The sequence below is a fragment of the Paramisgurnus dabryanus genome, chromosome 20, assembly GCF_030506205.2.
Source record: "Paramisgurnus dabryanus chromosome 20, PD_genome_1.1, whole genome shotgun sequence".
In the NCBI taxonomy this organism is placed as follows: Eukaryota; Metazoa; Chordata; class Actinopteri; order Cypriniformes; family Cobitidae; genus Paramisgurnus; species Paramisgurnus dabryanus.
The window spans coordinates 21,884,276-21,901,054 of record NC_133356.1 but is presented as its reverse complement, the minus strand read 5'-3'; the positions used below and the strand labels follow the sequence as shown (position 1 = coordinate 21,901,054).

Genomic DNA, 16,779 nt, shown 5'->3' with positions numbered 1-16,779 from the left:
TGCAGATCAAACTTGCACACAGCAAAACTTGAAAGACAGAGCGAGAGAGAGATGGGTGGAGAGATTGCTTCATCTGTATAAAAGCAGGGTACAAAAACAACAGGCAAAAAATCTTTGCTCCTTTTGCATTCAGCACAACAATACGACTACATTGGGAGATGGCCACTGCAGGGAAGGTTCGTAAACTGTCTTTTGATCTCTTTTAATGTCATTTACATATTAAGTCATTTACATATGACAGTATGCATGTATACTTGTATTTTCATAGTTTAATGTAGTTTTCAAACTTTAAACAAGACGAAAACTATAAAAATGTACTGGGTTAATAGTTATCTTTGATTGTGAAATCCCACATAATCTTGGCTTAAAGACAGATGTTTTCATTGACCAAAATCAAATGTCTGGAAAACTTGTCCAGGACAAGCTCCAAGTACATAGTCAGGGAGCCAAAGTCTCAAAAATGGGTTCAACCTGACATGGTCTGCCATACTTTTTATTTGTGTTTTTCTGTTAACTTTGACCCCAAGAACCAATAATTGGAGGGTCTGCTCTGCCCGAACAATATCGCGAAAAAAAGTGGCCATTTTAGTGTATGCACCCTTTATTTTTATCAGAAAATTGTGAAAAATATTTTTTTTCCTCAAATTCTCAGTGGGTTGGGTAAGCTGTCAATAAATGCTTTCCAGATACACAGAACAAATGTGCTGACAACATCTACTGAAAAAATAACTCAATTTAATGCAAAAAAGTAGGCTTTTTTTACTTTTTTCCAATATTTTCATCTTTACTTCATTGGCAATCAACTATTCCCCCAAGTTATGACATCAGTCAATATACCATTCTTTTCACCAAACAGTATACTCATTCCATAGAAACTCATTCCATCATAATTCCGAAAGACACACTGGATAACATGATTGTTCATGTCAGGTTCAACCAATTTTAATGAGCTTTTGAGACTTTGGCTCCCCGACTAACAGCTAAAGAGCAGAGAAGTTACAACTGCAGCAGAAAAACAGTTATATAAACACCTATAGTCAAATACTCAGTAGTCTATCCAACACACTGAAGCAATATATTTGTGTGCTTTAGGTGATTAAATGTAAGGCTGCTGTTGCCTGGGAGCCCAATGCTCCCCTGGTGATGGAGGAAGTAGAGGTGGCACCACCGCAGGAAGGAGAAATACGTATTAAGGTGGGAAACGTTTTCATAAACCCACTTTTAAAGCATTTGGTGCCATGAAGTCACCGGTTAACAAAGATTTTTCTGTTTCTGTAGGTAATAGCTACAGGTGTGTGTCACAGCGATCTTTATCACCTGTTTGAAAGTCAGCTGAAGAAGGGCTTCCCTGCTGTTCTGGGTCATGAAGGGGCCGGTGTGGTGGAGAGTGTGGGACCTAAAGTCACTGATTTTAAACCAGGTCATGAAATAAAACCACAGTTTTATTGTTGCTGGAAATGTGATCTAAATGTGATTTCTCTGTGTCTTTGGATTCTGGTGAACAGGTGATAAAGTCATCACGCTCTTCCTCTGTCAGTGTGGAGATTGCAGGTTCTGCAAATATCCAAAAACAAACATGTGTGATCGTAGCTGGTGAGAAACACACAAACACCCAAACAAAAATCATCCCTTATGAAAATTAACCATGGTTTTATTGTGGTAAAAGTAAAGTAACCATGTTTTTTGTGTGTGTGTGTGTGTGTGTGTGTGTTACTTACTAGTAACACACACACGCGCATGGTTTTACTACACTACCCCTGGTTTTTTGGTTTTAACTAGTAAAACCATGGTTAAGCTGTCACTGGGGCAGTACCCTTTAAAGAGCCTAATATGCAATAGAGGATACTGATATGTATACATTTGGTAGCATTATGTTCCTCTGAGGTACTAATATGAACTTTTAAGGTGCAAACTTGGACTTTTTGAAAAAGGGGGGATTATTTCTTGATTAAAAGCTTTTTTATCTGGCAGGGCCAACAAGCATTTAGATGTGATGTCCTATCCCACAACACGTTTCACTTGCCGTGGTCGGCCTATCCTGCAGTTCGTGGGCACCAGCACCTTCTCCGAGTATACTGTCATGAACCAGATCGCCGTGACAAAGATCCACGACGATGCTCCGCTCGATCGAGTGTGTCTGCTCGCCTGTGGCGTCTCTACTGGCTATGGAGCAGCTGTCAATACGGCTGCAGTATGTATACTTGTACATAAACATGCTGTAGAAAGACATACAGTACCTATTTATTCGGCCCCCAAAAATATTTGGACACTTTAAATACTAAATGTCTTTGGATCATATAACTAAATGTTAAAGGTCTCATTCTTTCTGTGTTTTTGAAGCTAACAGTGCCCAATATAACATGTGTTCATGTTTCACGTGTAAAAAAATTTTTCACACAATTTACTTATCTGTATAGCGCTGTTTTCAATGTGCTCAAAATGGGCTGATGTCTTCCTTGTTCTATGAAGTCCCTCCTTCAGAAATACATAACGAGTTCTGATTGTGTAGCTTTTTTAGTTTGCTTTGATTCGATAGCAGCTTAGCTTGCCGTTAGCTTAGCTGGCGACTGACGTATTCCTGTGGGCGGAGTTTAGTCAAAAAACTGTTCTAGTGATGTTAAAGCAGATTAGAGGGCTGTAGTCCAAACCGGCCGTTTCGCTGTAGGCTTTGAAAGGCAAATTCTGTTAAAGAAAATATATCACCTGGAAGTGAACTTTGAGCTTTATCATTTTACAGGTATTATTTATGCTATTATAGCAACATTACCCACTAACTAGGTTTAAAAAATTAGATCAGAAAGAACGTGATCTTTAAACTAAGTGACATTTATTGGGTTCAAATCTTTTCCATAAAATGTCTGTTGGTGAAGAAGTTTGTTTGTCTCTTATATATAATGCAATAAAATTCATACATTTTCATTGTGGAAAAACGTTTTGAGCCACTGAAGGATAAGGTGATATCAAGTTGTTTATGTTTGCTTGATAAGGTCACACCGGGCTCCGTGTGTGCAGTTTTCGGGCTGGGTGCGGTGGGCCTTGCCGCAGTCATGGGCTGTAGAAATGCAGGAGCCTCTCGGATCTTTGCTGTTGATATTAATGAAGAGAAGTTTAAGAAGGCAAAGGTGTTCGGTGCCACTGATTTTGTGAATCCGAAATCATACGATAAACCTATCAGCGAGGTGCTCGCAGAGATGACCAATGGAGGAGTGGACTTCTCTCTCGAGTGTGTAGGCAACACAGAAGTAATGGTAAGCTTTGACAGACAGACAATGTTCATTTACTGAATCATTTAAAAGTTCTTTCAATCTTCTGGGTGTAAACAAATGCGTCTTTAATTATAGAGGAGTGCACTGGAGTCATGTGTTAAAGGTTGGGGTGTGAGTGTTCTGGTCGGATGGACTGATGTGAAAGACTTTTCCGCACGGCCCATTCAGCTCATATCTGGGAAAACTTGGAAGGGTTCTCTGTTTGGAGGTACACAAGCTGACTTTCAAGGATCTTGTTAAAAAAGTGGAGAAGTGATAATTTTTGTGTGGATAATTTTTTTTCTAGGTTTTAAAGGCAAGGACTCTGTTCCAAAACTTGTTGAGGACTACATGTCTGGCAAAATAATGCTTGATGAGTTCATAACACACAACATGCCTCTGGAGAAGGTCAATGATGCCATCAACCTTATGAAGACTGGAGAATGGTACAGTTTTAAAACTTGATCTTGATTTCATAGCTAATACTATATTAATAAACAGTTAAAGCGATACACCAGCCAAATATCAAATTTACTCACTCTCAAGCAATCCAATGTGCATATGTCCATCATCTTTCAGATGAATGCATGTGGAGTAATTTAAGTGAATGTCCTTGCTTTTCCAAGCTTATGGTAGAAAACAGGAATCAGGGAACAACTTCTGACTTTGAAGCCCAAAAAGTGCATCCATCCTTCAGAGAAATAATTCACACTGCTCCAAGAGTTTAATAAAGATCTTTTGCAGGTAATATATGCGGTTTTGTAAGAAAAATATCCATATTTTAAACTTTATCAACTATAATAACTATCTTCTGGTAACTACGCCATTTTTTGAGTCCAAGATGGCATTGTTTGCGGAAGCTAGTCATTATTTATAGTTTTTAAATATTTTTTGTACAAATCGCATTGACTACCTGCAGAAGACCTTTATTAACCCTTTGGAGCCGTGTGCATTTCCTCTGTGAAGGACAAATGCAATTTGTGGGTTTAAAGTCTTTTTAAAAATTTAAAGTTGTTTTTTGATCCCTATTAGTTACCATTATAAAGCATGAAGTCTATTAACTCCAAATGTGTTCATCTTAAGTATGGACACATGTATCTTGGATTGCTCAGGGGTGAGTGGGGTAATTTTGATATTTGGCCGGAGTATTCCTTTAACTGTAAAAAAAAAAAACTCTTTTATTTGTTTTGTTTTTCAGCATTCGAACCATCCTGAATATATCAAAATAAAGGGCAATCTTTACACAACCACTTCCAAAAGTTAAACAGTCAAATTCTTGCCTCCTCCCTGTTTGTAATGTGTAACAACAGGGTTCAAGGATCCATTTTAATTACACAGCATTGTTAATTGCATTCTCTAGCTTACTGTTTTATAAAGTGCTTTCACTTGCTTTGAAGTAAAAAAATTATATGTAGTTGTATTGTAACCAAACAAAATGTATATCAATCTATTATACTCTGTTATGGAATGCATGAACATTAATAAAAAAGTTATCTATTGCAAATAAAAATAAGCATGTAAATCATTTCATGTGGTTTTGTGTAAGCAATTTGATGCTGTCAAGTCGATTTATTTCACTCCTCCAGAGTTTCCAACCACCGTAATCATAGGGGAACCTTTTTAAGTGCCATATAGCACCTGTGTAGAACCATATGTGGTATTATATCACCCCTGCTTGGTTCTTTATAGGTGCTTATAGGTGATTCCCCCACGATTACTAGTTTTTAGTGCTATTTAGCACCAAATCTTTTAGAGTGCAGTGGACGTATGCATGTAAAAAATTGTATCTGTTTATTACATTTTACCATGTTTACATCCATTTAACAGGTTTTGACAATCAATGGTTAAAATGGCAGCAGGTTGTTTCTATAGGCATTGTTATTGCCTATAAAGTCAAGCAGAGGTCTGCATTAGATTATTTGTTGCGTTGATCTTAGCATTTTATAACCTGAACTCCTTAAAAGGTACATATTATGCAAAATACACTTTTACAAGGTGTTTGGACAAATGTGTTGGCACAACCACCCTACAATGAAACATTCACCCTCTCCTTTTTTAAATCCCTACTAAAGCAAAGCAGTCTCAGTAGACATGCTGTTTTGATTCTATTGTTAGTGTGATGTCACACAAATAAAACCCCACCCATGGCCACTTCACAGACACATTCTAGGCACAACTGGGACTTTTATTACATCTGGTAAAAATGGGCATAATATGTGTTCTTTAAAATCTATCTTAGAGCAATTTTTGTCAAACTACTTACTAAACCTTTCATACATTTTTTTTGTAATATTATTTCATTTTTCACTTAACGTCTCTAAAATAGAGGCCACAATAAAGGAGAAAATATACTTTTATTCAGCTTGAATACTGAAACACTGAATCTGATTTCATGAGATGCATCATACAGACAGAGCATCAAAGACACAAGGCTTACAACTGCTTTTCAGTCTTCTGCACTTTTCTTTATGTGGGATTTAATCGCCAAAGACAAACAAACAAAAAAATCATCTTTTCAGTTACCAAGGACAACTGCAGTGGGGTCATCCCCTTCACAGAGCAGAAAATAATGAAACTATTGAATAAAAGCTAATATTCACCACTAGGTGGTCTCACTGACAAGTCACAACTGATTTAAGTTGAACTTACGAATGCTGGTAGAACTTCATGAATAACATTTCTACAATGTTCAGTATTACGAGTCACCCGTAACAGAGTTTCCACAAATCCGTCATCAGTTTTGATATCTTCCGGAGAGACAGTATTTTACCACTTTACACTCAATACCCGCTGCATCTTAAACTCAACAATGGCTTATCAATAAAGAAAAAGTACAGTACACTGCAACGAGCCAGGCATACAAATGCACTGAAGCAGACTGAGACAGCAGAGTCCACAGAGCTGACGCTCTCACTCAAACACACAGGTGCGCACACAAAACCATCCATACAAATAACTCTGCCCAAGTAGACAGTGTGTGATGGCACTGTAACCAGATTAAAGCCCAGTGCCTGATAATTTTCTCAGATCCAAGCTGATTAATGTGACTGTCAGGTGACATTCAGAAGTTAACAAATCTCCACCTCCTGCCCAAATCCGCTGACAATGCCACATGGCCAATCATCTCCTGCCCTACAGAGACACACACTGTGCGATTGGCTGATCGGTGATATGGGGCGGAGCCGTTGTATCCTCCATTGCAGAATAGGGCTAATTCAACCCCTACATTTGGGACAGGAAGTGAGCACGGCCGTTTTCCTCGAGGCGACGCGTGAGAATTTCACAGCCGGTTTCCGTCACAAGGAGTGTGTGTTCGAACTGTGCCGAGCGTTTTCCATCACGAGTAACTGCTGTCCAACCATCCGGCCATGTCTCATCCTGCCAGCCACCTGCACGAAGTAAAATCATTTTTTAACATGAACCTTTTTTAAAAAAAAAAAAATACATTAAGAATTTGGTGATTCATCTTTTACCTTCGCAAATCATGGGTTCAATAGTAAACACATGGCCAGGCTTCATCACTCCTACTGCTTTATTCTCTGCACAAATAAACAAAATAACATTAAATATATATTCAAATCTGAATGTATATTGAGCGTTTGTAAATGTACTCACTGGCATAGTGCGGTACGTTGGGTGCCGTGTGAAACAGTTTGTGGATGCCATGTCCGCAGTAACTCCGTACCACTGAGAAACCGTTAGCTTGGGCGTGTTTTTGAATGATGTTCCCCAATTCACGATAGCGGATTCCAGGCTTCACTACACATAAAAGCAACAAGCATCCTTAGATCAAGCGCAAAACATACATCCCACTGTGACATTCTGCCCTCTAAAGGTCATTGATGTACTTTAAATTTACATGAGCTCACTGTACGCTATACTTCCTAGCTCAAATGCAATGTAAAATTCATGTACCAAGGGAAAATGCAGAGACAATATAACTGTCTTGATGAAATATGCAGTGTTTGTTTGCATGGGCTTTAATTCTCACCAGAGTCGATGGCTTGCATAAGACATTCATATGTGGTCTGCACCAATCTCTTGGCTCCCTCATCCACATCACCGACAAAAAAGGTTTCGTTCAGATCTCCATGGTAACCATTGTGGTAAACTGTTATATCAACTGCAAGGGAAAATGATATATGATTGGCCAAGTGATTTATTTTCACAGTGTGAATGCTAGTGTTTGCATGTCTCTGCCTATGAAGTATACTATCTAGCAAAGGTCTGTTTTCCTACTTGATTTGTGCAGCACTCAATTTCTTTTGTAAGCGGGAGAGGGTTTTAGCAAAAGTGAAACGTTTGAGTGTAGCTTTTATTTTATTTTTAATGTGTGACTCTTAGTTCCCTGTAGAGTTGGGAGGCCAAAACATTTCTGTGAATCTATTACTGTGAACTGTATGCATCAATAATTAAGTTTAAATATGGGGCACACAGATTTCATGCTGCATCAGGGTTAACATTAAAGGGATAGTTCGGCCAAAAATGATATTAAACCCTTGATTTACCCACCCCCAAGCTGTCCGAGATGCATATGTTTATCATTTGTCAGACAAACACATTTTCAGATATTTTAGAAAATGTTTTAGATCTTTCAGTTAATTAAATGTGAAGTTACGGGGTCCACCCATAGTCCACGACCTTCAAGTCCAAAAAAAGTGCATCCATCCTTCACAAAATAAATCCATACGGCTCCGCAATGATAAACCAGTGCCTTCTGAGGGTAATCCATGCGGTGTTGTTGTAGAAATATCCATATTTAAAACTTTATTAACAAAAATAACTACCTTCCGGTAGCGCCGCCATCTTAGTCGCGTCCGCATTCAGGATGAGAGCTTACGCAGCCTACGGAGGTTACTCTGCTGCTGCTCTGTGCCCCCGCCCTCCGAATTTGTCATACGTCACTAAGAAAAGTGCGTACACTACGCTGATACTCTCTCCTGAATACAGAGGAGTCTAAGATGGCGGCGCTACCGGAAGGTATTTATTTTCGTTAATAAAGTTTTAAATATGGATATTTATACAACAACCTGCGCAGATTACCCTCAGAAGACCTTTGTTTATCATCCTGGAGCCGTTTGGATTTAATTTGTGAAGGTTGGACGCACTTTTTTTGGACTTGAAGGTCGTGGACTATAGGTGGACCCTGTAACATTACATTTAATCAACTGAAAGATCTAAAACATTTTATAAAATATCCGAAAATGTGTTTGTCTGAAAAACGATGGACATATGCAACTCGGACTTTAAAAGGAAATTTAAATCACTAGCACAATGTTATATATTTGGTTCACGTGTACTTACATTATCCCGAATGTTCTCAACAATGTTTGAATTCAGAAAATTCACAGTTTTAACCAGCATTACAACCCTCTGTTCATAGGGTCATGTCCGATTTATCCTGTCTGTTTGAAATCATGCGGCACTGCAAAGGCTGATCAAACTGCGCAGCACTGAATGCAGACTTGGACTTGAAGCATCTAGCACGCCAATCTGTTGTTGCTTCTATCAAGCCACAGTGTGGGGACTACATTATAAAGTAATGGTTATAAAACTTTAGTTCATTACATCATCCATGAACATGATATGTGAGTCCTTGTGCCTACATGTGCCATATTTAATTCAAGAGCTACAGTGGAAGATTTAAATTAAACATCTGCATTAATAACCACAGTTTATTGCATTAATACACATATATTAAGGCACATATATTTTTAAAAAACACAAATAGTTATTAATGTTTATTACCGCTTGTTATGTCTGTGTGACATGGAAAGTTTAAAAAATTGAATTTTAATGACTTAAGTCAGTGAATGTGTATATCTCTTACTTAAACACAATACTTAAAAACACCAAACATTCTGTAAAAAGTGAAATCTGCATGTGTATGCATCATACATACTGTTAAGTATGTCCCCATCCTGTAGGGGGCGGCGGTCAGGTATTCCATGACAGATGACTTCATTGACGGAGGTGCAGCAAGACTTTGGAAAGTTGTAGTAGTTCAGAGGTGATGGGTAACAATTCCTAGCTGTACAGGCCTTAACCAGTAAACAGAACAGTCAAAAATTATATTTAAGCAAACTGACTGATAAGCTTTCAGAAGGAAACAAGTATAGTAAAACAAACAATAAGATGAAGTGCACAATTTGTCATCTGCCTGGATTTTCAAACTTTATTTACACTCTGTGTTTAACACTTGTATTTAACTCTTTCCCCGCCATTGACGAGATATCTCGTCAATTAAGAGAAAACGCTTCCCCGCCAATGACGAGATTTTCCGTCTTTCCGCAATACCGCTATTATCCACCAGGTGGCGCCCTTCCGCAACTTTTTAAAACCGGAAGTTTTGCCCTATGGCAAACTGCTGCATGTCCGTGTCTGTTTTAAAGATCGCTCTGAATGGGATCTCTATGAAAAGTCCGTCATAAAAATGGAATTATATCTGCTTTTTGCTCAAAATATGGTGTTTTTGCAAAAACCTACCCATATTCAAAAGCTGATTGGAAAAGAACCACTGAAGGTAGGATGAAACGTTTTTTGTTTGAAAGCAGAGGGTCTGTTCTTTCATTTGGTATATTGTATGTTCATATATTTAAAGAAGAACATTTTCTGGAAGGCATTAAACTTTGGTGAAAATCAGGAAAAACGCTGGCGCTGGCTGGCAACTTTTTTTTAAAAACGCTGGCGGTGAAAGAGTTAAAGAGAAATAAACATGGATAAAAGATGTACCAAATGCACTGCATGGTCGATCTCCTCTGTTGTCATTCCAGATTTCACCATCATGGCAGCAATGTCCAGCACTTCTCGAGCCAGCTTGACAAGACAAAAAGACATAAAACATCTAAAACTGTCCTGTGGCTTGCATCACACAATCAGATTTACAGTCATAAATGTATTTTCAAGATCAGATCAGATGAGCACTGTCACGTCTCTCAAGAAGGTAAAAACAATCTCTGCCAAAAAATCTAGCAAATCTGATACTATCACTGTCAATTGATGTATAGGACTAGTATGTTCATGACTAATCAACTCAATGATCTAAACTAAACCTTTTCTAAACAAAAACAACACATCACTAAACTTGATTGTTCTCCATGGCGATTGTGTAACCAGGACTTTTTCTGGCTTCTCATTCACTAAATGAGTGCTAAAATAACAAGATGCATAAAGGAGCAACACAACATAATGGGGATGGGCACTTTTGTCCATTTTTAATTTTGAGTACTGGATAGGTCTGAAAATCAGGGCATGAGTGACACAATGGTTGTAATAGTTGTTTTTAATAGGGATGCATCGATAATTCAGCCGATTTTGCTTGCTATGCTTCTCAATTAATTACGCCGCTACATCCAAAAGCCAGATGGCGCTCTTGTGCAGAAACTCAATATGGGCCACAGGAAAAAAAACAATATTTATATTGGTGTTCTTCAAACTTTTTCAGGTATTTTCATCATAATAAAGAATGTGTAATGATTATGTTTGACAAGTGTTGCTTTTTCAAATGCATGTTATAAACGACTGAAACTAACAGTGATTTCAGATTGATAAGGACTTTCTGATTAAAAGCCGTAATACATGAAAGCTGTGCATAATATTGGCTGTGCAATACAGAATAGTTATCGTTCAGGTATTATTAGTGTATATCTGCATTTATCGTCACATCCCTAGTTTTCAACAAAACACTTATGAAAACTAGAGTTGACAAAACTATGATGAGAAAATGAATACTGCTAGATTACTACATCAATGTCTTCGAAAACAATATCTAACACGAAAAGCTGCGTGATTTGAAGCTGAAGAAAATATTAAATGCTTTCTAAATCAACATTCACTCCCAAACCTGGGTACTTCAGTCTATTACAAATTGTTTGTGTTTGCAGGGTATTTCTGGTCTTATTTTTCAAATTGATTTACTGTCAAAATGTAGCGTAACAGGAATCAGTAAGAAATCACAGGCAATCATTTAGTCTGTCACCCATGATCCATTATTAATCCGTGTAAAAACCATTCACACAGCACTCTGATCTCAGAAAATGTCCATAAAATTGTCAGAGAGCCTTCTGTGTTTCTCGAGAGAAATTGGATATAATGTGTATTAACTTATGTAGGTCTATATGGGTATCTATTCTGCACTAATAGGCTGACCATACTTTTATTGTTTAGGGGTTATGTATGCGTTTACCTTGCAGACGACTCTCATGCCTTCAATCTCTTCGGCGTTGAGGATCTTAATCTGAGATGTCCCCTTCATGGTCTGTTCTGACTCAGACATCCCTTTAAATGGAGATGAATCATTTAATGCATAGTAAAACACACAAGACATTTTTTCTTCCCACAGAAGTATCTCACTACCAGTCAGAAACTGTGACTAACTACTGACTTTCAGCACAACAGATCCGGTCTCCAGTCAGCTAATGAACACATCACAATACATCTGTGAAGACACATACACACACGATCACTGATCCAGAGACCTCTAGGACATGACAACTTGACAATGGAGCAACAGAAAGGTCCAGCTGGGGCCAGGTGGTATGACGGTAGAAATTTAACGGTAGAAATACCACGATAGATACGTTTGGACAGGTATGAGTTGATAGGACAGTTTTATGAGCATAACGTCGATCAAACCCATGACCTCTGTGGTAGTACTAACGCAGTGCTCTACCAGTTAAGCTAAAGCAACAGTCTACAAAAAACTTGCTAAATGTATTACTATGGCTGAAGGGAAGTGATAGATTCATGTTCAATGCTATTGAAATAAACAATATATTTACTTCTAAAATAACTTAAATCATGTCTTTTTATACAGCTAATTGATGTACATTTTTATTTATATATTTTCCCAGATTTGCAGATATATAAAAGAGAAAAAAAGTCAACAGACTGATATTAATTTTTCTCATATATATTATAATTACTTTAATTTAAATGATCATTAATTGGTCATACCGTCCCACCCTTAATACCAGCTGAACAAACCACATCAGCCATGCAGACAAACAGAGCCATGCCATTTCACAGACACACAATCATACGCCCACTATGGAGCAGACAGCTCCCTATGATATTGTAAAAACAAAAGCCGGACAAACGAGGTGAGCGGCGGGGCTTCATACCTGCCAACAACCCAACCTCTGTAGCTGCAGAGAGCGAGAGAGAGGCTTCAGACGCACAACCCCACACACACACATGGAGGTCAATAGCAACGTATATAAATGGATTTCTGGACCATCTCATACCCTCTCTCACACACCCACATTTCACTAAACCATCTGATGCTTTTCTAAAGACACTAGGCTGTCTCAAGACTCTGTACCTGAAAGCCGAGGCATTAAAACTAAAGGATAAGTTAATAACAAGAGAGTGGCTGTAACTATAAGACACTAATAGCAAACAGTCGCTACCATAATGGTTACTTACGGCAAGACACTGCAGCATTAGTTAATGAAGAACAAATAAGCACTTATTTACTCACAAAATACTGTGTTTTCACAAGAGATGCCTTTATAATATAGACAGAGAAGTCCATTTGGAAGTGTATTAATGGTATTTAGGCTGTGTAAGTAATCTCATTTTGAAGAGCTCAGATGCAAAAGCTGCTAAACCTCTGTCCGAATGCTCTGCTATGTTTTACACTTTCATCAAATACTTGCGCTTCAAATCCGCTTAATCCCGCTCTCATTTTCAGAAATACAGGTTTCTTGAAAGAATCGATTAAACGCCACATATTGGTCCGATTACCTTTATTCAGGAAAGACAGTAAAGGGTGACTGAAAAACTTTTTTTAGAAGTGACGATTTTTGTTTGCATGCACTTAGGGGGTTTTGCAGCAAAAGACAGTCAAATGTGTTAAATACCAATCAAATCACTAAAGTGAAAATAAGGCATTTCAATAACTAACTAATTATGTTTTATTGCCATTAAAGTGAAATTAATGAACCTAAATTAAAGAGTCTGATCAAAAAAGCTAATTTACAAGAAAACATCAAACGCACCTGGAGGGTTTTGCATCTGAACCCTTTATTTGTTCTAGGACAATAGACATAACCAAGGGGCAACCTTCCGGTCTCTATCGTGAAACCAAAATGGCTGGCCGCTAGAGACTGCCACCAAAAGGGAGTAATGCCAACGTTACAGCTGAAATAAATGTGTTTACATCCTGGTACATAAAGTGTTTTTGGTCTATATAGCTAACTTTGCCCTTTATGACAAATGCGAGGGGGTGAATTTTTTTGTAATTCATTTGTTTGAATTATTTTAAAGGGCACCAATTTCATTGCTAAAAACAACGTTATTTTGTGTATTTGGTATAATACAATGTGTTTGCCTGGTTTATGGTTAAAAAACACATTTTCCACATACTGTACATTTTTGTAGCTACAGATTTCCCTCTTTTCCAGAAATGCACAGATTTGGTTCAAAACTCATAGATTTGAAAGCTCTGTGTCCCTGATTGGCCAGCTAATCTGTACGTTGTGATTGGCCTGAATAACTCTGACGTCAGCTGGAAATGTGACGCTCCTTACCATGTTTGAAAAATTCGGTCACAATGCAATGCTACCAGGAGTTAACTTACAGGCTGTGAGACCAAGCGGGAGGAATTATGATAATGTCGCTCTTGTCTACATCACCAATCCCAGGAAGTTAACTGTTGCCTACAATCTGTGTGTTTGTTGTAGTCCAAGAAAAGAGATTTACATTGGAGACGATAACTCTCGTCATCGTTTACTTTGGGGTTTGTACCTTTTGGATCTCTTAACATGTACTAATACACACAAAGGAAATGTAAAATCGTGAATCGGACCATCTGGGCTCTTTAAGCCCTAAAAGTTCTGCAAAATTAAGGCGGGGTGCAAGATCTCTGAAAGCCAGTGTTGACATTTGAAATCACCTAAACAAGCTTGCTTGAGGCAACGATGTCGTGTTAGTAGACACGCCCCTTACTACTGATTGGCTACAAGTGTGTTTTGGTATTCGGCCCGACTCCCTTTTCCAAAGTGTTTTTCAAAAATCATGCACCCCGCGTGGTCAGGGCAGGCTCAGCCAACTATTGGCTTCCAAAATGCTCTTCACAAACCTAAGGGTAACAACACTTTCTTTGTACAGTTTATGTACATAACTAAGGGTTTCCTTAAAAATGTAGCACAGTTGTGTAGTTGTGGCAATTTAAAAAAAATGAGAAGCTTGACATGGAAGCGTTACAAAAAAATTAGAGAATGGCAAGTACTCTGCTTTCTAATTTTTACAGACATTGTGCTAGCAACACACACATAGTAGACAGAAAACCTGTGTAACAAATTAATTGAACCTCATAAAGGGCAACTGAAAAGGCATTCATACATTATTAAGTGTGGTAAGTGTCCACATATTGTATGTTACTCCCAATAGGAGTCCTGACGTATAGCTAAAATAAATATTTAACTTCAGCTGCTAAACTGTAACACACCACAATGTTTCAAACATCTTGTCTATGTCCCTAAAACCGTTGCATGAAACCCCATATTATGCCAGGGGCAACAAAGAGACACAAATAAAAAGGTTTTGCAGGTTATTCTTGTTAATGTTGAAGCGGGCATGCATTCACTTATGGTTAATTTGTTGGCTAGCAGAAGTGCACTGTTGCAAATAACATGCCACCTTTTAAAAATCGAATGGCACTGGAAATGAAGGCCATTCGTTTAAAAGCGAGTTTGCAAGGTTCAAAAGTTCAGGCTGCACAAGCACACTGAACAGGGCCGTATGTCGGAATGGTGCAGTGACCCAGGCCAGATGGTAAGAGACACACTTATTTTTACTCTTAATAATTTACTCAAAAATAAAGACTTGATACTTACCCAACGGATGATCTGCATAGTCCGGTCTCTGGATGTTGCTAGGAACAAGCCTCATGGGTGTCTGAAACAAAAAATAGTGACTACACATTTACAACACAAGTAGTCGCTACCGCTAAGTCTATGCTTAACCTACTGACATTGCGGTTTATAAATGTGCGTGTGTTTCGTCCTCACCAGTGGATAGTGGGGTCGTAGTTTGCCAGTGTATCTGTAGCCAGGCCATGGGTCTGTGTTGACTTCCTTCTCCACACAGTTCTTGCCTTCATCTTTCATTTGATCATCCTCTGCAGAAACACGATAGACATTGATGATTGATTTACAAAGATATAATTTGCACAAACAGAATAAACAGAAAGGGTGGGGGGAACAAACACATACTTGCTTTTTTGTGAAGCAATTTATGGGTGGCCCAGCTGCCTTTGAAACATTCCTGAAAACACACAAGACATCTTGTCACTGAAATAACATCAAAACCGCATGAAATTAAAACTTTTAGTCCATGTCTATTATCTTTAAGGACATATACAATATATGATGACTGACAGAATTATCCTTGGCATGCACAGCGTTTAAAATTTGTGTTTCTCCCCGGAAAAAAAGGAACTAAAGATCTGTGATTTCGCACTCACAGGCATGCATTAAAATTAAAGAATAACCCTTCCCACTGTATTTATGAATAAGATGCCATTTTTAAAGATGTCAAAATCAAAAATGTTAACTTAATAGCAGCATCATCATCATGTCACTCTTCAATTTCAAACTACATCAAGACAGCAGATCAGGCCCAGCAACAGGTGCTGGTTTAATAGCCCTAGTGAGCTGCCTACCCAGACAACCCAAAAATGCTGTAGTGGGCAGCTCACTTAATTTTGAGACAACTAATGAGAGCTCAGCAGATAGAGACACTCCCTGCAGACTGCACACGTGCAGTGTATACGACAAACCTTGACGCACAGCTCTGAAATAATAATGCCCACTGTTTTCATTTAACTTTACATAGTCTAGAAATACAACACGACTAAAGGGTTGATATACTGACAACTGTATCAGACAGCACGCGGACACGTTGAGCTGAGGTCATTTAAAGCTCGTTGAACTGAAAATAGCTCGCAAAACGACATTTCACACAGTGTTTTACTTTCAATAATCCAGACAATTATGTTATCCTTAAAAAACCAAATGCACGAAACTCTAAAGAAGCGTCAAAGCTCAGAATGAGGTGTAAACTGTCTCCTCCTTATATACAACAGCTAACTGGCTAACGCTGGAGCTCAGTTCCGTAGGCCGGTAGCGTGACACGAGCTGCAGACCATTCAACGTCGCATGTTTGCAACGAGGCGTTCAAATTTCACCTGAGAGCAGAAGTATGAGCCTAAAATCCCGAGTTTGATGCAAGTGGGACACTGGAGTTTAGCTTCTTTACAGCAGCCCTCCGTCTCACACTCCCGTGTCTCCACCGCCGCCATGCTTGCTTTTGCTGCTGTCGGACACAGAGAGAGCGAGAGTCAGACTTCATGCGGCACTGTGCAGTCCGATCGGAGTATGACATCAAGTATCGCGAGAGCGATTCGAATACTGTGTTTTCGAATTGATCTCGCGATACTAGATGTCATCCATCGATCAGTTTGCGCAGAGCCGCAAAAAATCGAACACACCTGAAGAGAAAGCTACCGAGATCATTTGAGGGGAGTACT

General features: G+C 38.6%; 2 protein-coding genes across 2 annotated transcripts; one reads left to right on the top strand and one right to left on the bottom strand.

Moving 5' to 3' along the window:
* The first annotated feature begins 22 nt into the window (after positions 1-22).
* Positions 23-4,770, top strand: LOC135787225 (alcohol dehydrogenase 1-like). Its single transcript, XM_065297044.2, has 9 exons — positions 23-176; positions 1,093-1,194; positions 1,279-1,420; positions 1,506-1,593; positions 1,972-2,191; positions 2,988-3,248; positions 3,342-3,474; positions 3,553-3,691; positions 4,444-4,770. Exons 1-9 carry the CDS (start codon positions 159-161, stop codon positions 4,472-4,474), a joined length of 1,134 nt encoding a protein of 377 aa, XP_065153116.1. The 5' UTR covers positions 23-158; the 3' UTR covers positions 4,475-4,770.
* Positions 4,771-5,580: 810 nt separating this feature from the next.
* Positions 5,581-16,593, bottom strand: metap1 (methionyl aminopeptidase 1). The gene is made up of 11 exons (XM_065297042.2): positions 16,438-16,593; positions 15,464-15,515; positions 15,260-15,369; positions 15,086-15,146; positions 11,431-11,522; positions 9,978-10,061; positions 9,148-9,286; positions 7,237-7,368; positions 6,861-7,004; positions 6,719-6,784; positions 5,581-6,634 (listed from the first exon to the last, which is right to left on the bottom strand). Exons 1-11 carry the CDS (start codon positions 16,549-16,551, stop codon positions 6,468-6,470), a joined length of 1,161 nt encoding a protein of 386 aa, XP_065153114.1. The 5' UTR covers positions 16,552-16,593; the 3' UTR covers positions 5,581-6,467.
* Between the last annotated feature and the right edge of the window lie 186 nt (positions 16,594-16,779).

Bases quoted from the DNA above. Each gene is read 5' to 3' on its own strand.
- LOC135787225 (XM_065297044.2), top strand. The intron at 1,421-1,505 runs GTCATGAAATAA...TCTGGTGAACAG, and splicing joins AGTCACTGATTTTAAACCAG to GTGATAAAGTCATCACGCTC. The intron at 3,249-3,341 runs GTAAGCTTTGAC...CTTTAATTATAG, and splicing joins TAGGCAACACAGAAGTAATG to AGGAGTGCACTGGAGTCATG.
- metap1 (XM_065297042.2), bottom strand. From the start codon at position 16,551: ATGGCGGCGGTGGAGACACGGGAGTGTGAGACGGAGGGCTGCTGTAAA. The intron at 15,370-15,463 runs GTATGTGTTTGT...GTGTTTCTGCAG, and splicing joins ATTGCTTCACAAAAAAGCAA to AGGATGATCAAATGAAAGAT. The intron at 10,062-11,430 runs GTAAACGCATAC...TGTCTTGTCAAG, and splicing joins GCATGAGAGTCGTCTGCAAG to CTGGCTCGAGAAGTGCTGGA.